The sequence below is a fragment of the Herpailurus yagouaroundi genome, unplaced genomic scaffold (genome assembly GCF_014898765.1).
Source record: "Herpailurus yagouaroundi ecotype Mexico unplaced genomic scaffold, PumYag 67209, whole genome shotgun sequence".
NCBI classification, from domain to species: Eukaryota; Metazoa; Chordata; class Mammalia; order Carnivora; family Felidae; genus Herpailurus; species Herpailurus yagouaroundi.
In genome coordinates this window covers 582,986-600,732 of record NW_024420049.1, presented here as the reverse complement: position 1 = coordinate 600,732, position 17,747 = coordinate 582,986, and the positions used below count along the sequence as shown (strand labels likewise).

The 17,747-nt window shown below is 39.1% G+C and overlaps 1 protein-coding gene across 5 annotated transcripts in view; it reads left to right on the top strand.

The window, feature by feature from the left end:
* Nucleotides 1-2,967, top strand: part of TMLHE (trimethyllysine hydroxylase, epsilon) — a 102,631-nt gene extending 99,664 nt beyond the window's left edge. For all 5 annotated transcript variants that reach the window (XM_040467136.1, XM_040467137.1, XM_040467133.1 and 2 more), the window contains 2 exons: nt 118-256; nt 628-2,967. In XM_040467136.1, coding sequence (XP_040323070.1) covers nt 118-256; nt 628-759 — 271 coding nt within the window. In that variant the 3' untranslated portion in view covers nt 760-2,967. The remainder of the gene's footprint in view (nt 1-117; nt 257-627) is intronic.
* Nucleotides 2,968-17,747: the final 14,780 nt, after the last annotated feature.

The following is a 17,747-nucleotide window of genomic DNA, read 5'->3' as shown; positions in this document are numbered from 1 at the left end:
CCTTATCTAGGACAAGTAATGAATATAGAAAAGGCCTTATATAGAATTGTTCAATAAGCAAAAGGTGTCTTTAACATGTGTTTGAGGATATCTTTTCTTCTTGTGATTTCATCTTAGATACAACAACTATGACAGAGCTGTCATCAATACTGTGCCTTATGATGTTGTCCATCGTTGGTATACAGCACACCGGACTCTGACAGTAGAGTTGAGGAGACCTGAGAATGAGTTTTGGGTCAAACTAAAGCCTGGCAGGGTGGGTGCCAAACTCTAAAGATGTCAAATAATTTTGATTTAAAGATGTCAAATAATTTTGATTTAAAGATGTCAAATAACAATAAAATGAAGCCAGTGTAGATACTCAATAGATACTCAAGAAACAAGTTTGTCAAGTGCAGGACCTATTACCTACTATAACTTATCTTTGTAACTTCCACCCAGCCTGCTGCAGGGCCATGCACATCCTAAGTTCCAAATGTTTATTTAATCTCAAAAAGAAAAATATGTCATCAAATGTAATCAGAGAACAACCTAAAGCTTTTTTTAAGTGATCTCTTCTGATTTAGAGTTCCTTTGGTCTGCCCTTGTTCTGATGGTGTTTTATTCTCTGTTTTTGCCCATTCACAGGTTCTATTTATAGACAACTGGCGTGTCCTGCATGGCAGGGAATCCTTCACTGGCTATCGCCAACTCTGTGGCTGCTATTTAACAAGGGATGATGTATTAAACACTGCTCGTCTCTTGGGGCTTCAGGCTTAAAATTGACAGCATTAGGATTATGAACACACCCGACACCCTGCCTACCAGAATTTCATATCAGCATCATAATATTGTGTCAATATCTACTTCAAATTGTCTCTTTATCTCATCACACAAAACAGAAGTTGCAACTAGATCAGTTAGAAAGGAAAGCATTTTAGGAATACCAAAGCCTTTATAAAGCAGGATAAAGCAAAATGTTTGGTCTTAGGACACGTTAACACTATTAAAAGTCATTGAGTACCCCAAAAAAGTTCTTGGATGTGGATTATATCTATTGATACTAACTGTATTAGATATTAAGACTGAGAAATGTTTAAAATTCAAGAACACAAAATCACACATCCCTCTCAGTATCAGAGAGATGACATCATCACACATCAGGTAGCCTTTGGAAAAGCCTCTGTACATTTATGAGATAATGGGAGTTAAAAAGGCAAATATCACCTTAATGTTATCATAAAAATAGGTTTTAAACTACAGGCCCACTAAAAGGGTCTCAAGGATCCTTACAGGTGTTTTCAGACCACTCTTTAAGAACCAGTGAGCTGGAGGATACCTTAGGACAGTCCTTTACATACACCTGTGGATTAAAGAGTTTAACTTAAACCCTACATTTATACCTACAGTGTCCTATAACTACAGATACTACAGAAATTGCTTCATAACACAAGCTCTGTGATAAGGGAGTAACTAAATACAAACACATGTTTGTATCTTACAAGAAGAGTTATCTCCATCCACGTCATCTCTTGAGGAGTTAAACTATGAAGTCACAATAGCTCCTGTGGAACAAAACCATCAGTTCAATAATTGTGTGAGGGATAATCACAGAAAGTTTTCAGAGACTTCTGAGGTTCCATATGATAATGCATATATACACACATACGCCACAAGAGAGTACAGAGGGTTAGTCTGTAAGACTGTTCAGTGAACTCATCATGATAGATATGTGCTTCCAAAGAATTGGACATCATTATCCAAACTTGCATTTTTTCTTTTGACGGAATTTAGGATGCAATCTGTTTTCTCCATTTCTGCTGATCTTTTTTTTTTCTTCTCTTAAAATATTACACGTTTTAATTGCTAAGATTTGACAGGGTTAAGTTTAATACCTTGTTTCTTTTATTTTTTTAATGGCTTCCTTTACATATGGGTAGAGAGACAGAGAGATGGGTATGAGGCTTATTTTCCCTAGGTTTCATTGAAAGTGAAGCTGTACAATAACTTCATTGACCACTATAGAATGATGAAAGAGAATCCAGGCTACTATGTGCACAAGAGGAAAAAAAGCATTATTAGTGAGGATAAAAGTCACAAATCAAAACCAATATTCTGATAGAGAGTAGAGTCTAATCTAATATTCACAAAGAGTCCCTAGTTCACATTTAGTAATTTATGCATTATCTAATTGACTCACCCAGTGTCCTAAAGTATGTTCTCAAAATATTTCTCCATTTTATTTGTAGTATATAGGAATCTTTAAGGGTCTTCATGAAATTTGTCATCCTTAGGTCAAAAGATTGATAATTAAGTCTAGGTTTTAAAGAATATACCCGTTAGCAATCAGAGCAGAAGTAACACTTTAACATGCAGTCTATTCTCCCTACTGTTATATACTCCTGAAATATGTCACCATTAGTATTCATCAGGATATTTACCTTTTTTGAAGTCTTGCTTAACTTAGCCTTGAAAATTATATTTTAACTACAGTCAGCATTGATTTATAACAAACAAATCACATATTCAGGGCTCTGGAGAGACAGGGATACAGATCAGTCTTTCTCGCTAAAGGATTTCCTTTACCTTCTGTCTCACCTAGGACCTTGATTCATTAATTATTTCACCCTCGCTTGCCTAAGTTTTCAATCCATACTTTTCTACAATGTACTCTTTTCACAGGAAGAAAGAAGGAAGGTAATCATTTGAGTATTGCCCATGGTGCATTGAAAACTTTCTTTGTGAGACGTTTCTTTTTTACATCTCTTTCTTGTGTCCCTGAATATGTAAGCATGGAGTCTCTGTCTACCAAGCTCAGTGTAAAGTTACTTTTACCTTTTGCTAAGGTGGGATGGGATCCGTGGGTCAGGAGCACTGCACCTATCATAGTGTTCCATAGCACCTAACATAATCACTACATAATACAAATTTGTTGGAATAAGAAAAAATTAATAAATCATTTTCAAATAAATTCACCAGAAATTACCATGTTCTTAGTAAATATGTCCTTTTGTGTTTGGCAGTTAACCAGCACTTTTGTTTACCTTCATCTAGAGTAACAAACTATTAAGGAGGGTTCAGGACTGAGGGGTTTCCTGGGCTTCAGAACTTAGTGTTAAAACTGGGAAAGTACCACACAAACCAAGACTATTCTCTCTACCCTCTTGCTGCTAGCTATGTCTTTTTCTTAGGTTCATCACTGGTTCCCATTTCTGTATGAGTGCTCTGTGCCCTCACAACCTGTGTAGTCCATGTTGAAAAGGAAAAAAGATGGATAAACTATGGTGTGTTATGGTGGTTCCCAAAATAGACCAGCAGCATCAGCATCATTTGAGCACTTGTTAGAAATGAAAATTCTCAGCCCCCACCCTGGACTTACTAAATCAAAAACTGTGGGGGTAGAATCCAGCAGTTTGCGTTTTGGAAAGCCCTCTGGGGCATTCTGGTGCCCATCAAAGTTTGAGAATCACTGAAGGGAAGAGCCTTGTTGTTGAGTTCTAGGCTCTATTTTAGCTATAGTTTGCTTTTCAGTTTTCTCTTCTTCACTTTATTTTTTTACTTTATTTATTTATTTTTAGAGAGGACAGGGGAGAAGGAGAAAGAGAGAATCCAAAGCAGGCTCCAACCCAGCACAGAGCCCAACACAGGGCTTGAGCCCACAAACCATGAGATCATGACATGAGCCAAAACCAAGAGCTGGATACTCAACTGACTGAGCCACCTGGACACCCCCTTTTCTTCACTTTAAAATGGAGGGAGGCCTTGGACTAGGCAACATCTAAAGACTCGGTCACTCTGTAATTTTGTTTGACCTCTCATAGCTTAAGTTTTCTCATATGAGTAGAGTAAGGAAAATACCTACCTCACAGGTTTTTCTAACAAATATATAATTATTAAATAAGATGTTTACAGCATATAATGATGACCAACAATAATAGCTAACTCTTTCATAGTGCTTTCCGTGTGCCAGACACTGTTATAACTGCTTTTAATCCCCATAGCAACCTATTTTATAAATGAATAAATAGAGGCAATGAGAGATTAAGTGGTTTACCCAAGATCACATGGCTAAATAAGTGTCAGAGGTTGTTAGAACCTCGAAAATCTGGCCACAGAAACTGCTTTTAATTCATGAAAGTGGGTGATGGGCATTGAGGAGGGCACCCGTTGGGATGAGCACTGGGTGTTGCATGGAAACCAATTTGACAATAAATTATATTTAATATAAAAAATAAATAAAAGTGAGTTTTAAAAAGCAAAAAAAATAATATTCCATATTCCAAAATACATATTAATTACTTCCCCCTTGTGCATATTTACAGTCTAGCTGATCATTCATAGATAGTAATCATCATCTTCATTATTAAGTTCTTCCAACAGAATCTTAAGAGAACCATGAGAATATCTAGATGTTTTACAAATAGTTTGTAAACATCCACCCCCCCCCCCCCCACTTTTTAAAAAGAAGTGTTTTTGAATATGTGGTGGGAGAGAGAGGGAAGATGGCGGCGTAGGAGGACGCTGGGCTCACCGCGCGTCCTGCTGATCACTTAGATTCCACCTACACCTGCCTAAATAACCCAGAAAACCACCAGAGGATTAGCAGAACGGAGTCGCCGGAGCCAAGCGCAGACGAGAGGCCCACGGAAGAGGGTAGGAAGGGCGGCGAGGCGGTGCGCGCTCCACGGACCGGCGGGAGGGAGCCGGGGCGGAGGGGCGGCTCGCCGGCCAAGCAGAGCCCCCGAGTCTGGCTTGCAAAAAGCGGAGGGGCCTGACGGACTGTGTTCCGACAGCAAGCGCGACTTAGCGGCTGGGAGGTCATAAGTGAACAGCTCTGCTCAGAAAGCGGGAAGGCTGGAGGACAAAGGGAAGGAGAGCTGCTGAGCCCCCTGACGACAGAGCTCAGTTTGGTGGGGAACAAAGGCGCTCGCCAGCGCCATCTCCCCCGCCCATCCCCCAGCCAAAATCCCAAAGAGAACCAGTTCCTGCCAGGGAACTTGCTCGCTCGCGCAAACACCCAACTCTGCGCTTCTGCGGAGCCAAACCTCCGGCAGCGGATCTGACTCCCTCCTGCTGCCACAGGGCCCCTCCTGAAGTGGATCACCTAAGGAGAAGCGAGCTAAGCCTGCCCCTCCTGCCTCCGTGCACCTTGCCTACCCACCCCAGCTAAGACGCCAGATCCCCAGCATCACAAGCCTGGCAGTGTGCAAGTAGCCCAGACAGGCCACCCCACCCCACAGTGAATCCCGCCCCTAGGAGAGGGGAAGAGAAGGCACGCACCAGTCTGACTGTGGCCCCAGCGGTGGGCTGGGGGCAGACATCAGGTCTGACTGCGGCTCCGCCCACCAACTCCAGTTATACACCACAGCACAGGGGAAGTGCCCTGCAGGTCCTCACCATGCCAGGGACTATCCAAAATGACCAAGCGGAAGAATTCCCCTCAGAAGAATCTCCAGGAAATAACAACAGCTAATGAGCTGATCAAAAAGGATTTAAATAATATAACAGAAAGTGAATTTAGAATAATAGTCATAAAATTAATCGCTGGGCCTGAAAACAGTATAGCTGACAGCAGAGAATCTCTTGCTACAGAGATCAAGGGACTAAGGAACAGTCACGAGGAGCTGAAAAACGCTTTAAACGAAATGCATAACAAAATGGAAACCACCACGGCTCGGATTGAAGAGGCAGAGGAGAGAATAGGTGAACTAGAAGATAAAGTTATGGAAAAAGAGGAAGCTGAGAAAAAGAGAGATAAAAAAATCCAGGAGTATGAGGGGAAAATTAGAGAACTAAGTGATACACTAAAAAGAAATCATATACGCATAATTGGTATCCCAGAGGAGGAAGAGAGAGGGAAAGGTGCTGAAGGGGTACTTGAAGAAATAATAGCTGAGAACTTCCCTGAAGTGGGGAAGGAAAAAGGCATTGAAATCCAAGAGGCACAGAGAACTCCCTTCAGACGTAACTTGAATCGATCTTCTGCACGACATATCATAGTGAAACTGGCAAAATACAAGGATAAAGAGAAAATTCTGAAAGCAGCAAGGGATAAACGTGCCCTAACATATAAAGAGAGACCTATAAGACTCGTGACTGATCTCTCTTTTGAAACTTGGCAGGCCAGAAAGGATTGGCACGAGATCTTCAATGTGTTGAACAGGAAAAATATGCAGCTGAGAATCCTTTATCCAGCAAGTCTGTCATTTAGAATAGAAGGAGAGATAAAGGTCTTCCCAAACAAACAAAAACTGAAGGAATTTGTCACCACTAAACCAGCCCTACAAGATATCCTAAGGGGGACCCTGTGAGACAAAGTACCAGAGACATAACTACAAGCATAAAACATACAGACATCACAATGACTCTAAACCCACATCTTTCTATAATAACACTGAATGTAAATGGATTAAATGCACCAACCAAAAGACATAGGGTATCAGAATGGATAAAAAAAACAAGACCCATCTATTTGCTGTCTACAGGAGACTCATTTTAGACCTGAGGACACCTTTAGATTGAGAGTGAGGGGATGGAGAACTATTTATCATGCTACTGGAAGCCAAAAGAAAGCTGGAGTAGCCATACTTATATCAGACAAACTAGACTTTAAATTAAAGGCTGTAACAAGAGATGAAGAAGGACATTATATAATAGTGACAGGGTCTATCAATCAGGAAGAGCTAACAATTATAAATGTCTATGCGCCGAATACCGGAGCGCCCAAATATATAAAACAATTACTCATAAACATAAGCAACCTTATTGATAAGAATGTGGTAATTGCAGGGGACTTTAACACTCCACTTACAGAAATGGATAGATCATCTAGACACACGGTCAATAAAGAAACAAGGGCCCTGAATGAGACATTGGATCAGATGGACTTGACAGATATATTTAGAACTCTGCATCCCAAAGCAACAGAATATACTTTCTTCTCGAGTGCACATGGAACATTCTCCAAGATAGATCATATACTCGGTCACAAAACAGCCCTTCATAAGTTTACAAGAATTGAAATCATACCATGCATACTTTCAGACCACAATGCTATGAAGCTTGAAATCAACCACAGAAAAAAGTCTGGAAAACCTCCAAAAGCATGGAGGTTAAAGAACACCCTACTAACGAATGAGCGGGTCAACCAGGCAATTCGAGAAGAAATTAAAAAATATATGGAAACAAACGGAAATGAAAATACAACAATCCAAACGCTTTGGGATGCAGCAAAGGCAGTCCTGAGAGGAAAATACATTGCAATCCAGGCCTATCTCAAGAAACAAGAAAAATCCCAAATACAAAATCTAACAGCACACCTAAAGGAAATAGAAGCAGAACAGCAAAGGCAGCCTAAACCCAGCAGAAGAAGAGAAATAATAAAGATCAGAGCAGAAATAAACAATATAGAATCTAAAAAAACTGTAGAGCAGATCAACGAAACCAAGAGTTGGTTTTTTGAAAAAATAAACCAAATTGACAAACCTCTAGCCAGGCTTCTCAAAAAGAAAAGGGAGATGACCCAAATAGATAAAATCATGAATGAAAATGGAATGATTACAACCAATCCCTCAGAGATACAAACAATTATCAGGGAATACTATGAAAAATTATATGCCAACAAATTGGACAACCTGGAAGAAATGGACAAATTCCTGAACACCCACACTCTTCCAAAACTCAATCAGGAGGAAATAGAAAGCTTGAACAGACCCATAACCAGCGAAGAAATTGAATCGGTTATCAAAAATCTCCCAACAAATAAGAGTCCAGGACCAGATGGCTTCCCAGGGGAGTTCTACCAGACTTTTAAAGCAGAGATAATACCTATCCTTCTCAAGCTATTCCAAGAAATAGAAAGGGAAGGAAAACTTCCAGACTCATTCTATGAAGCCAGTATTACTTTGATTCCTAAACCAGACAGAGACCCAGTAAAAAAAGAGAACTACAGGCCAATATCCCTGATGAATATGGATGCAAAACTTCTCAACAAGATACTAGCAAATCGAATTCAACGGCATATAAAAAGAATTATTCACCATGATCAAGTGGGATTCATTCCTGGGATGCAGGGCTGGTTCAACATTCGCAAATCAATCAACGTGATACATCACATTAACAAAAAAAAAGAGAAAAACCATATGATCCTGTCAATCGATGCAGAAAAGGCCTTTGACAAAATCCAGCACCCTTTCTTAATAAAAACCCTTGAGAAAGTCGGGATAGAAGGAACATACTTAAAGATCATAAAAGCCATTTATGAAAAGCCCACAGCTAACATCATCCTCAACGGGGAAAAACTGAGAGCTTTTTCCCTGAGATCAGGAACACGACAGGGATGCCCACTCTCACTGCTGTTGTTTAACATAGTGCTGGAAGTTCTAGCATCAGCAATCAGACAACAACAGGAAATCAAAGGCATCCAAATTGGCAACGATGAAGTCAAGCTTTCGCTTTTTGCAGATGACATGATATTATACATGGAAAATCCAACAGACTCCACCAAAAGTCTGCTAGAACTGATACATGAATTCAGCAAAGTTGCAGGATACAAAATCAATGTACAGAAATCAGTTGCATTCTTATACACTAACAATGAAGCAACAGAAAGACAAATAAAGAAACTGATCCCATTCACAATTGCACCAAGAAGCATAAAATACCTAGGAATAAATCTAACCAAAGATGTAAAGGATCTGTATGCCGAAAACTATAGAAAGCTTATGAAGGTAATTGAAGAAGATTTAAAGAAATGGAAAGACATTCCCTGCTCATGGATTGGAAGAATAAATATTGTCAAAATGTCAATACTCCCCAAAGCTATCTACACATTCAATGCAATCCCAATCAAAATTGCACCAGCATTCTTCTCGAAACTAGAACAAGCAATCCTAAAATTCATATGGAACCTCAAAAGGCCCCGAATAGCCAAAGGAATTTTGAAGAAGAAGACCAAAGCAGGAGGCATCACAATCCCAGACTTTAGCCTCTACTACAAAGCTGTCATCATCAAGACAGCATGGTATTGGCACAAAAACAGACACATAGACCAATGGAATAGAATAGAAACCCCAGAACTAGACCCACAAACGTATGGCCAACTCATCTTTGACAAAGCAGGAAAGAACATCCAATGGAAAAAAGACAGTCTCTTTAACAAATGGTGCTGGGAGAACTGGACAGCAACATGCAGAAGGTTGACACTAGACCACTTCCTCACACCATTCACAAAAATAAACTCAAAATGGAGAAAGGACCTGAATGTGAGACAGGAAACCATCAAAACCTTAGAGGAGAAAGCAGGAAAAGACCTCTCTGACCTCAGCCGTAGCAATCTCTTACTCGACACATCCCCAAAGGCAAGGGAATTAAAAGCAAAAGTGAATTACTGGGACCTTATGAAGATCAAAAGCTTCTGCACAGCAAAGGAAACAACCAACAAAACTAAAAGGCAACCAATGGAATGGGAAAAGATATTTGCAAATGACATATCGGACAATGGGCTAGTATCCAAAATCTATAAAGAGCTCACCAAACTCCACACCCGAAAAGCAAATAACCCAGTGAAGAAATGGGCAGAAAACATGAATAGACACTTCTCTAAAGAAGACATCCGGATGGCCAACAGGCACATGAAAAGATGTTCAGCGTCGCTCCTTATCAGGGAAATACAAATCAAAACCACACTCAGGTATCACCTCACGCCAGTCAGAGTGGCCAAAATGAACAAATCAGGAGACTATAGATGCTGGAGAGGATGTGGAGAGACGGGAACCCTCTTGCACTGTTGGTGGGAATGCAAATTGGTGCAGCCGCTCTGGAAAGCAGTGTGGAGGTTCCTCAGAAAATTAAAAATAGACCTACCCTATGACCCAGCAATAGCACTGCTAGGAATTTATCCAAGGGACACAGGAGTACTGATGCATAGGGGCACTTGTACCCCAATGTTCATAGCAGCACTCTCAACAATAGCCAAATTATGGAAAGAGCCTAAATGTCCATCAACTGATGAATGGATAAAGAAATTGTGGTTTATATACACAGGAGTGCTGATGCATAGGGGCACTTGTACCCCAATGTTCATAGCAGCACTCTCAACAATAGCCAAATTATGGAAAGAGCCTAAATGTCCATCAACTGATGAATGGATAAAGAAATTGTGGTTTATATACACTATGGAATACTACGTGGCAATGAGAAAAAATGAAATATGGCCTTTTGTAGCAACGTGGATGGAACTGGAGAGTGAGATGCTAAGTGAAATAAGCCATACAGAGAAAGACAGATACCATATGGTTTCACTCTTATGTGGATCCTGAGAAACTTAACAGGAACCCATGGGGGAGGGGAAGGGAAAAAAAAAAAAAAGAGGTTAGAGTGGGAGAGAGCCAAAGCATAAGAGACTGTTGAGAACTGAGAGCAAACTGAGGGTTGATGGGGGGTGGGAGGGAGGAGAGGGTGGGTGATGGGTATTGAGGAGGGCACCTTTTGGGATGAGCACTGGGTGTTGTATGGAAACCAATTTGACAATAAATTTCATATATAAATAAAAAACAGTAAAATAAAATAAAATTTAAAAAAGGAGAAAAAAATAAAATAAAATAAAAAGAAGTGTTTTTCACATTCTCTAATTTTACTTCTTCCAAAGGTAGAAGGTTGATGATAGAAGGAAATCAATCCATTCAGTACTTTTTCCTTGTTTCCACACTGTGCAAAATATGTCAGTTGTTAGGTCAAAACCATTTTACAGGAAATATTCCCATCACTGCCCCAGGGAACTCTAGGGCATATTGAAGATCTACTCACAGGGCCAGCTGGTGGCTTAGTTGTAAAGTTGGGCCATGTCTGTGCCCTCACCTCCTTAAGCCTACAGCTCACCACAGCCAAAGACCCTGGCAGATATGGTAGTAGTTTGTTTTTTGGTTCTCTTTCATTGTTGTTGTCAGATTTACATTCAGGGGTTGGTGGGTTTGTGGGTAGTTCTATCCTACTCCTTGGCTTTAAGCAGTGAGTCTGGCTTTTGTCCTCCATCTTGCTCAGAGCACTTCTGGACCAGAATATAAAGTATTAGCTTGATTAGTGGAATCCAAGCTTCCTTCCTGGAAGGCATCTTTAACAATTGTGAAAATCATCTTAAGCCATGTTGGTGGCTTAAGTTAGGTAAGCCATGTTAGTTTCATAGTGGTGTTCTAACCTACTTTTTTATGGGTAGATAAACATAGTAATTTATCCTATGCACAAGTGAAGATCACAAGGGTCAATGCTATGGTGAACCTGTGAAGTCAGTGAAGGTTTTTCTCTGCTAGCCCCACCTTTCTCCATGGTTGATCCTTTGTCCCATTGATGTTGGCCACTCCATCCAATTCAGGTATTCAGTATCTTCTCAGCTTCTGCTTTCTAGATCCCTCTCTGATGCCTTGACTGAGGCAGAGTAGTGTCATAGGAAGAGCATGGACTTGAACCAAACTGGGTTTGAATTCTATCTTTGCCTCTGACTAACCTGGTAAATTTGGGGAAGCCACTTTCCTTCCTTGAGCCTCTGTTTCTTCATCTGCAAAGTGGGGCTAAAAATGTCATCTACTTAATACAGCTGTGATGAATGAAATGAGGTCATGTGTATAAAGTGAGTACCATAGTGAGCAGTACACAATAAATAGTACTTAGTAATTGTTTATCATCATCACCAATATCATTTGAGCAAAAAACAGAACTGAAAAATGCAATAAATGAGATTCAAAACAGACTTGATGCAATGAACACAAGATGGAAGAAGCAGAGGAATTAAGAAGTGATATAAGAGATAAAATAATGGAACGTGATGAATCTGAACAAAAGAGAGAATTATGGAACATGAGAATAGATTTAGGAAACTCAGAGACTCAACCAAGCATAATAACATTCATATTATAGGAGTCCCAGAAGAAGAATAGAGAGAAAATGGAGCAGAACATTTATTTGAGGAAATAATAGCTGAAACCCTCCCTAATCTGGGCAAAGAAACAGACATCCAGATCCAGGAGGCACAGAGAATTCCTATCAAAATCAACAAAAGCAGACCAACATCAAGACATATTGTAATTAAATTTGCAAAATATAGCAATAAAGAAAAATCCTAAAGGCAGCAAGACAAAATAATTCCTTAACTTACAAGGGAAAACCCATAAGACTAGCTGGAGATTTCACAATGAAACTCAGCAAGCCAGGAAGGACTTAACATGATACATTCAACGTGCTGAATGGGAAAAATCCACAGCCAAGAAACTCTATAAAGTAAGGCTATTTTACAGAATAGGAGAGATTAACACTTTCCCAGACAAACAAAAACTAAAAGAGATCATGACCACTCAACCAGCCCTGCAAAAAGGAGATTCTCTGAATGCAAAGGAGAAACCAAAAGTGACAAAGACAAGGAAAGATCAGAGAAAATCTCCAGAAACAATGGCAAAACATGTAATAAAATGGCACTAAGTACATATATATCAAAATTACTCTGAATGTAAATGCCCCAATCAAAGACATAGGGTGTCAGAATGGATTAAAAAAAATAAGACCCATCCAAATGCTGCCTACAAGAGATAAATTTTAGACCTAAAGACATCTGCAGATTGAAATTAGGGGATGGAGAAACATATATCATACAAATGGACATCAAAAGAAAGCCAGAGTAGCAATACTTAGATAAATTACACTTTAAACCAAGACTGTAACAGAGATGAAGGGGGCACTATATCACAATAAAGGGGACAATCCAACAAGAAGACCTAATAATTGTAAATATTTATACACCCAATTTGGAAGGTCCCAAATATATAAAACAATTAATAACAAACATAAATAAACTCATTGATAATAATACAATAATAGTAGGAGACTTTAACACCCCACTTACATCAATGAACAGATCATCTAAGCAGAAAATCAACAAGAAAACAATGACTTTGAATGACACACTGGACAAGATGGACTTAACATATATTCAGAACATTCCATCCTAAAACAGCAGAATACACATTCTTTTCAAGTGCACATGGGACACTTGCCAAAATACATCACACACTAGGTCACAAATCAGACCTCAAAAACTACAAAAAGATTGAGATAATACCATGCATATTTTTCTGACCAAAATGCTGTGAAACTTGAATTCAACCACAAGAAAATAAAATGGAAAGACCACAAATACATGGAGGTTAAATAATATAGTACTAAAGAATGAATGGGTCAACCAGGAAATCAAAGAAATTAAAAAAATACATGGAAACGAATGAAAAAACATAACAATCCAAAACCTTAAGGATGCAGCAAAAGCAGTCCCAAGATAGGAAGTGTATAACAATATTGGCCTACCTTAAAAAGCAAGAAAAATTTCAAATAAACAATGTAACCTTATACCTAAAGGAGCTAGAAAAAGAACAACAAATGAAGCCTAAAGCCAGCAGAAGGGAAATAATAAAGATTAGAGAAGAAATAAAGGATATAGAAAATAAAAAAGCACTAGAACAGATCAATGAGGCCAGGAGCTGGTTCCTTGAAAAAAAATAATGAAACTGGTAACCCCCTAGCCATACTTATTGAAAAGGAAAGTGAAAGGACCCAAAATAAATAAAATCACAAATGAGAGAGAGGAAATAACAACCAACACCACAGAAATACAATTATAAGAATATACCATGAAAATCTATGCCAACAACTTGGAGAACCTGGAAAAAATGGATTAATTCCTGGAAACATATAAACAACCAAAACTGAAACAGGAAGAATTAGAAAACTTGAACAGACTGGTAACCAGAAAAGAAATTCAATCAGTAATAAATCTCCCAAAAAACAAAAGTTCAGGGCCAGATAGCTTCACAGGTGAATTCTACCAAATATTTAAAGAAGAGTGAATACCTATTCTTCTCAAACCATTCTAGAGAATAGAAATGGAAGGGAAACTTCCAAATTAATTCTAGGAGGCCAGAATTACCCTGATACCCAAACCAAAGACTCCACTAAAAAAGAAAACTACAGGCCCATTTCCCAGATGAACATAGATGCAAAAATCCTACTAGCAAACCAAATCCAAGAATACATTTTAAAAGATCATTCACCACAATCAACTGGGATTTGCTTAGGAGGCAAGGTTGGTCCAGTATTTGCAAATCAATGTGGTACATCACATCAATAACAGAAAGGATAAGAACCATATGATCATTCCAGTGAATGTAGAAAAGGCATTTGACAAAGTACAACATCCATTCATGATAGAAGCTGTCAAGAAAGTAGGTCTGGAGGGAACGTACCTCAAAATAATAAAGTCCAAATATGAAAAACCCACAGGTAATATCATCCTCAATGGAGAAAACCTGAGAGCTTTTTCTCTATGTTCAGGGACAAGACAGGAATGTTGGCTCCTCCACTGTTATTTAATATAGTTCTAGAAGTCCTAGCCACAACAATCAGACAACAGAAAGAAATAAAAGGCATCCAAAATGCAAGGAGGAGGTCAAACTTTTACTCTTTGCAGATGCCATGGTACTCTACATAGAAAACCCAAAAGATTCCACCAAAAAAGTTGCTAGAACTGCTGATACATGAATTCGGTAAAGTCAAAGGATATAAAATCAACACACAGAAATCTGTTGCAGTTCATAATGAATTCTCTCTTTCTGAGAAAGAGAACTCAAGGAATCAATCCCATTCACAAATTAACCAAAAACCATAAGATACCTAGGAATAAACCTAACCAAAGGGGTGAAAGATCTGTACTCTGAAAATTATAGAAAGTTTATGAAAGGAATTGAAGAAGACACAAAGAAATGCAAAACACTCCATGCTCATTGATTGGAAGAAAAAATATTGGTAAAATGTCAATACTACCCAAAGCAATCTACACATTCAGTGCAATCCCTATCAAAATACTAAAAGCACTTTTCACAGAGCTAGAACAAACAATCCTAAAACATGTGTGGAACCACAAAAGACCCCGAATAATCAATGCAACCTTTTAAAAGAAAAGAAAAGCTGGAGGCACCATAATTCCTGACTTCAAGTAATATTACAAAACTGTAGTAATCAAGACAATGTGGTACTGTGACAAAAATAGACACATAGATCAATATAAGACATTAGAAACCCCAGAAGTCAACCCACCACTCTATAGTCAATTAATCTTTGACAAAGCAAGAAAGAATATCCAAGGGGAAAAAGACAATCTCTTCAACAGTGTTGGGTAAACTGGACAGCAACATGCAAAAGAATGAAACTGGACCACTTTCTTACACCATACACAAAAATAAATTCAAATGGTTTAACAACCTAAATATGAGACAGGAAACCATCAAAATCTGAGAGGAGAACATGGGCAATAACTACTTTTATTGGCCATAGTAACTTCTTTTTTTTTTAAGTTTATTCATTTATTTTAAAAGAGGGAGAGAACATGATGAGAAGAGGGGCAGAGAGAAAGGGAGAGAGAGAGAGAGAGAGAGAGAGAGAGAGAGAGAGAGAGAGACTCCTAAGCAGGCCCCATGCTGCCAGCATGGGACCCACCGTGGGGCTCAAACTCACGAACCACAAGATCATGACCTGAGCCAAAACCAAAGACTGAACGCTTAACTGACTGAGCCACCCAGGTGCCCCTGGCCATAGCAACTTCTTACTAGATATGTTTCCTGAGGCAAGGGAAACAAAGGCAAAAATAAACTACTGGGACCTCATCAAAATAAAATCTGCACAGTGAAGGACACCATCAACAAAACTAAAAGCAAGTGTTCAGAATAGGAGAAGATACTTGCAAACGACATACCTGATATAGGGTTAGTATCCAAAATCTATAAAGAAGTTATAAATCTCAATACCCAAAAAGCAAATCATCCAATTAAAAAATTGGCAAAAAACATGAATAGATGTTTTTCCAAAGAAGACATACAGATGGCTACATGAAAAAAGGATCAGCATTACTCATCATCAGGGAAATACAAATCAAACTACAATGAGAGATCAACTCACACCTCTCAGAAAGGCTAAAATTAACAACAGAAGTAACATCAGGTGTTGGAGAGGATGCAGAGAAAGGGAAACCCTCTTGCACTGTTGATGGGGGTAACAGAGAGGCCACTCTAGAAAACATTGTGGAGGATCCTCAAAAAGTAAAAGTAGAACTACCCTACATCCCACAATTGCACTACTACGTATTTACCCAAGGAATACAAAAATACTGATTTCAAGGGATACATGCACCCTGATATTTATAGCAGCATTCTTTGCAATAGCCAAGTTATGGAAAGAGCCCAAATGTCCATCGACTGGTGAATGGATTATGAAGATGGGGTTTGCACATAAATAGAATGGAACATTACTGAGTCATAAAAAAGAATGAAATCTTGCCATTTGCAATGACATGGAAGGAGCTAGAGAATAATATCCTAAGCAAAATTAGTCAGAGAAAGATAAATACCATATGATTTCGCTTTTATGTGGAATTTAAGAAAAAAAAATAGGGGCACCTGGGTGGCTCAGTCAGTTGAGCATCCGACTTCGGCTCAGGTCATGGTCTCGTGGCCCATAAGTTCGAGCCCTGCATTGGGCTCTGTGCTGACAGCTCAGAGCCTGGAGCCTGTTTCGGATTCTGTGTCTCCCTCTCTCTCTGACCTTCCCCCATTCATGCTCAATCTCTCTCTGTCTCAAAAATAAATAAACGTTTAAAAAACAGAAAAAATAAACAAGCATAGAATGGGAAAAGAGAGGGAAACCAAGAAACAAATTCTTAACTAAGGAGAATACACTGATGGTTACCAGAGGGAAGATGGGTGGAGGGATGGGTTAAATAGGTGATGGGGATTAAGGAGTGCACAAGTGATGAGCACCAGATGTTTTATGGAAGTGTTGAATCTCTATATTGCACACCTGAAACTAATTATACACCATATGTTAACTGACATTTAAATAAAAACTTAACAAAAAGCGAAAGGAATCCCTTTTACAATATCATCGAAAATAATAAAATACTGGGGAATAAATTTAACAATAGATGTGCAAGATTGTATTTGCTAAAAGGAAAACATTGCTGAAAGAAATTAAAGAGGGCCTAAATCAATGAAAAGCCATTCTGTTTTAGTGATATGAATACTTAATATTGTTAAGATGACCATAATCTCGAAGGCAATATATAGATTCAATACAGTCTCTATCAAAATTTCAATGATCCGGGAGCCTGGGTGGTTTAGTCGGTTAGGTGGCAAACCTCAGCTCAGGTCAGGATCTCGCAGTTTGTGGGTTTGAGCCCTGCATCAGGCTCTGTGCTGACAGTTCGGACCCTGGACCCTGCTTCAGAGTCTGTGTCTCCCTCTCTCTCGGCTGCTACCCCACTTGAACTCTATCACTCTCAAAAGTAAATAGACATTTAAAACGTTTTAAAAACCTTTTCAGTGATCTTTTGCAGACGTGAAAGCCAATCCTAAATTTATATGGAAATGCAAGGGACAGAGACAGCCAAAACAATCCGGAAAAGAAGAACAAAGCTGTGCGATCCACACGTGCCACTTTCAAAACTTACTTCAAAACTACAGCAATCGTAAACTGTGGTACTGGCATAGGGGGAGGCATGTAGGTCAATGTTTTTGAATTTACAGTGAGAAATAAACCCATAGATTTATGAATAGTTGATATTCAACAAGGGGGCCCAGACCGTTCAATGGAGGAATGAGCAATCTCTTCAACAAACGGTGCTGGGAAAACAGGATATTGACAGAAAAAAGAATGAACGTGGGCTCCAGTTTCACACCACG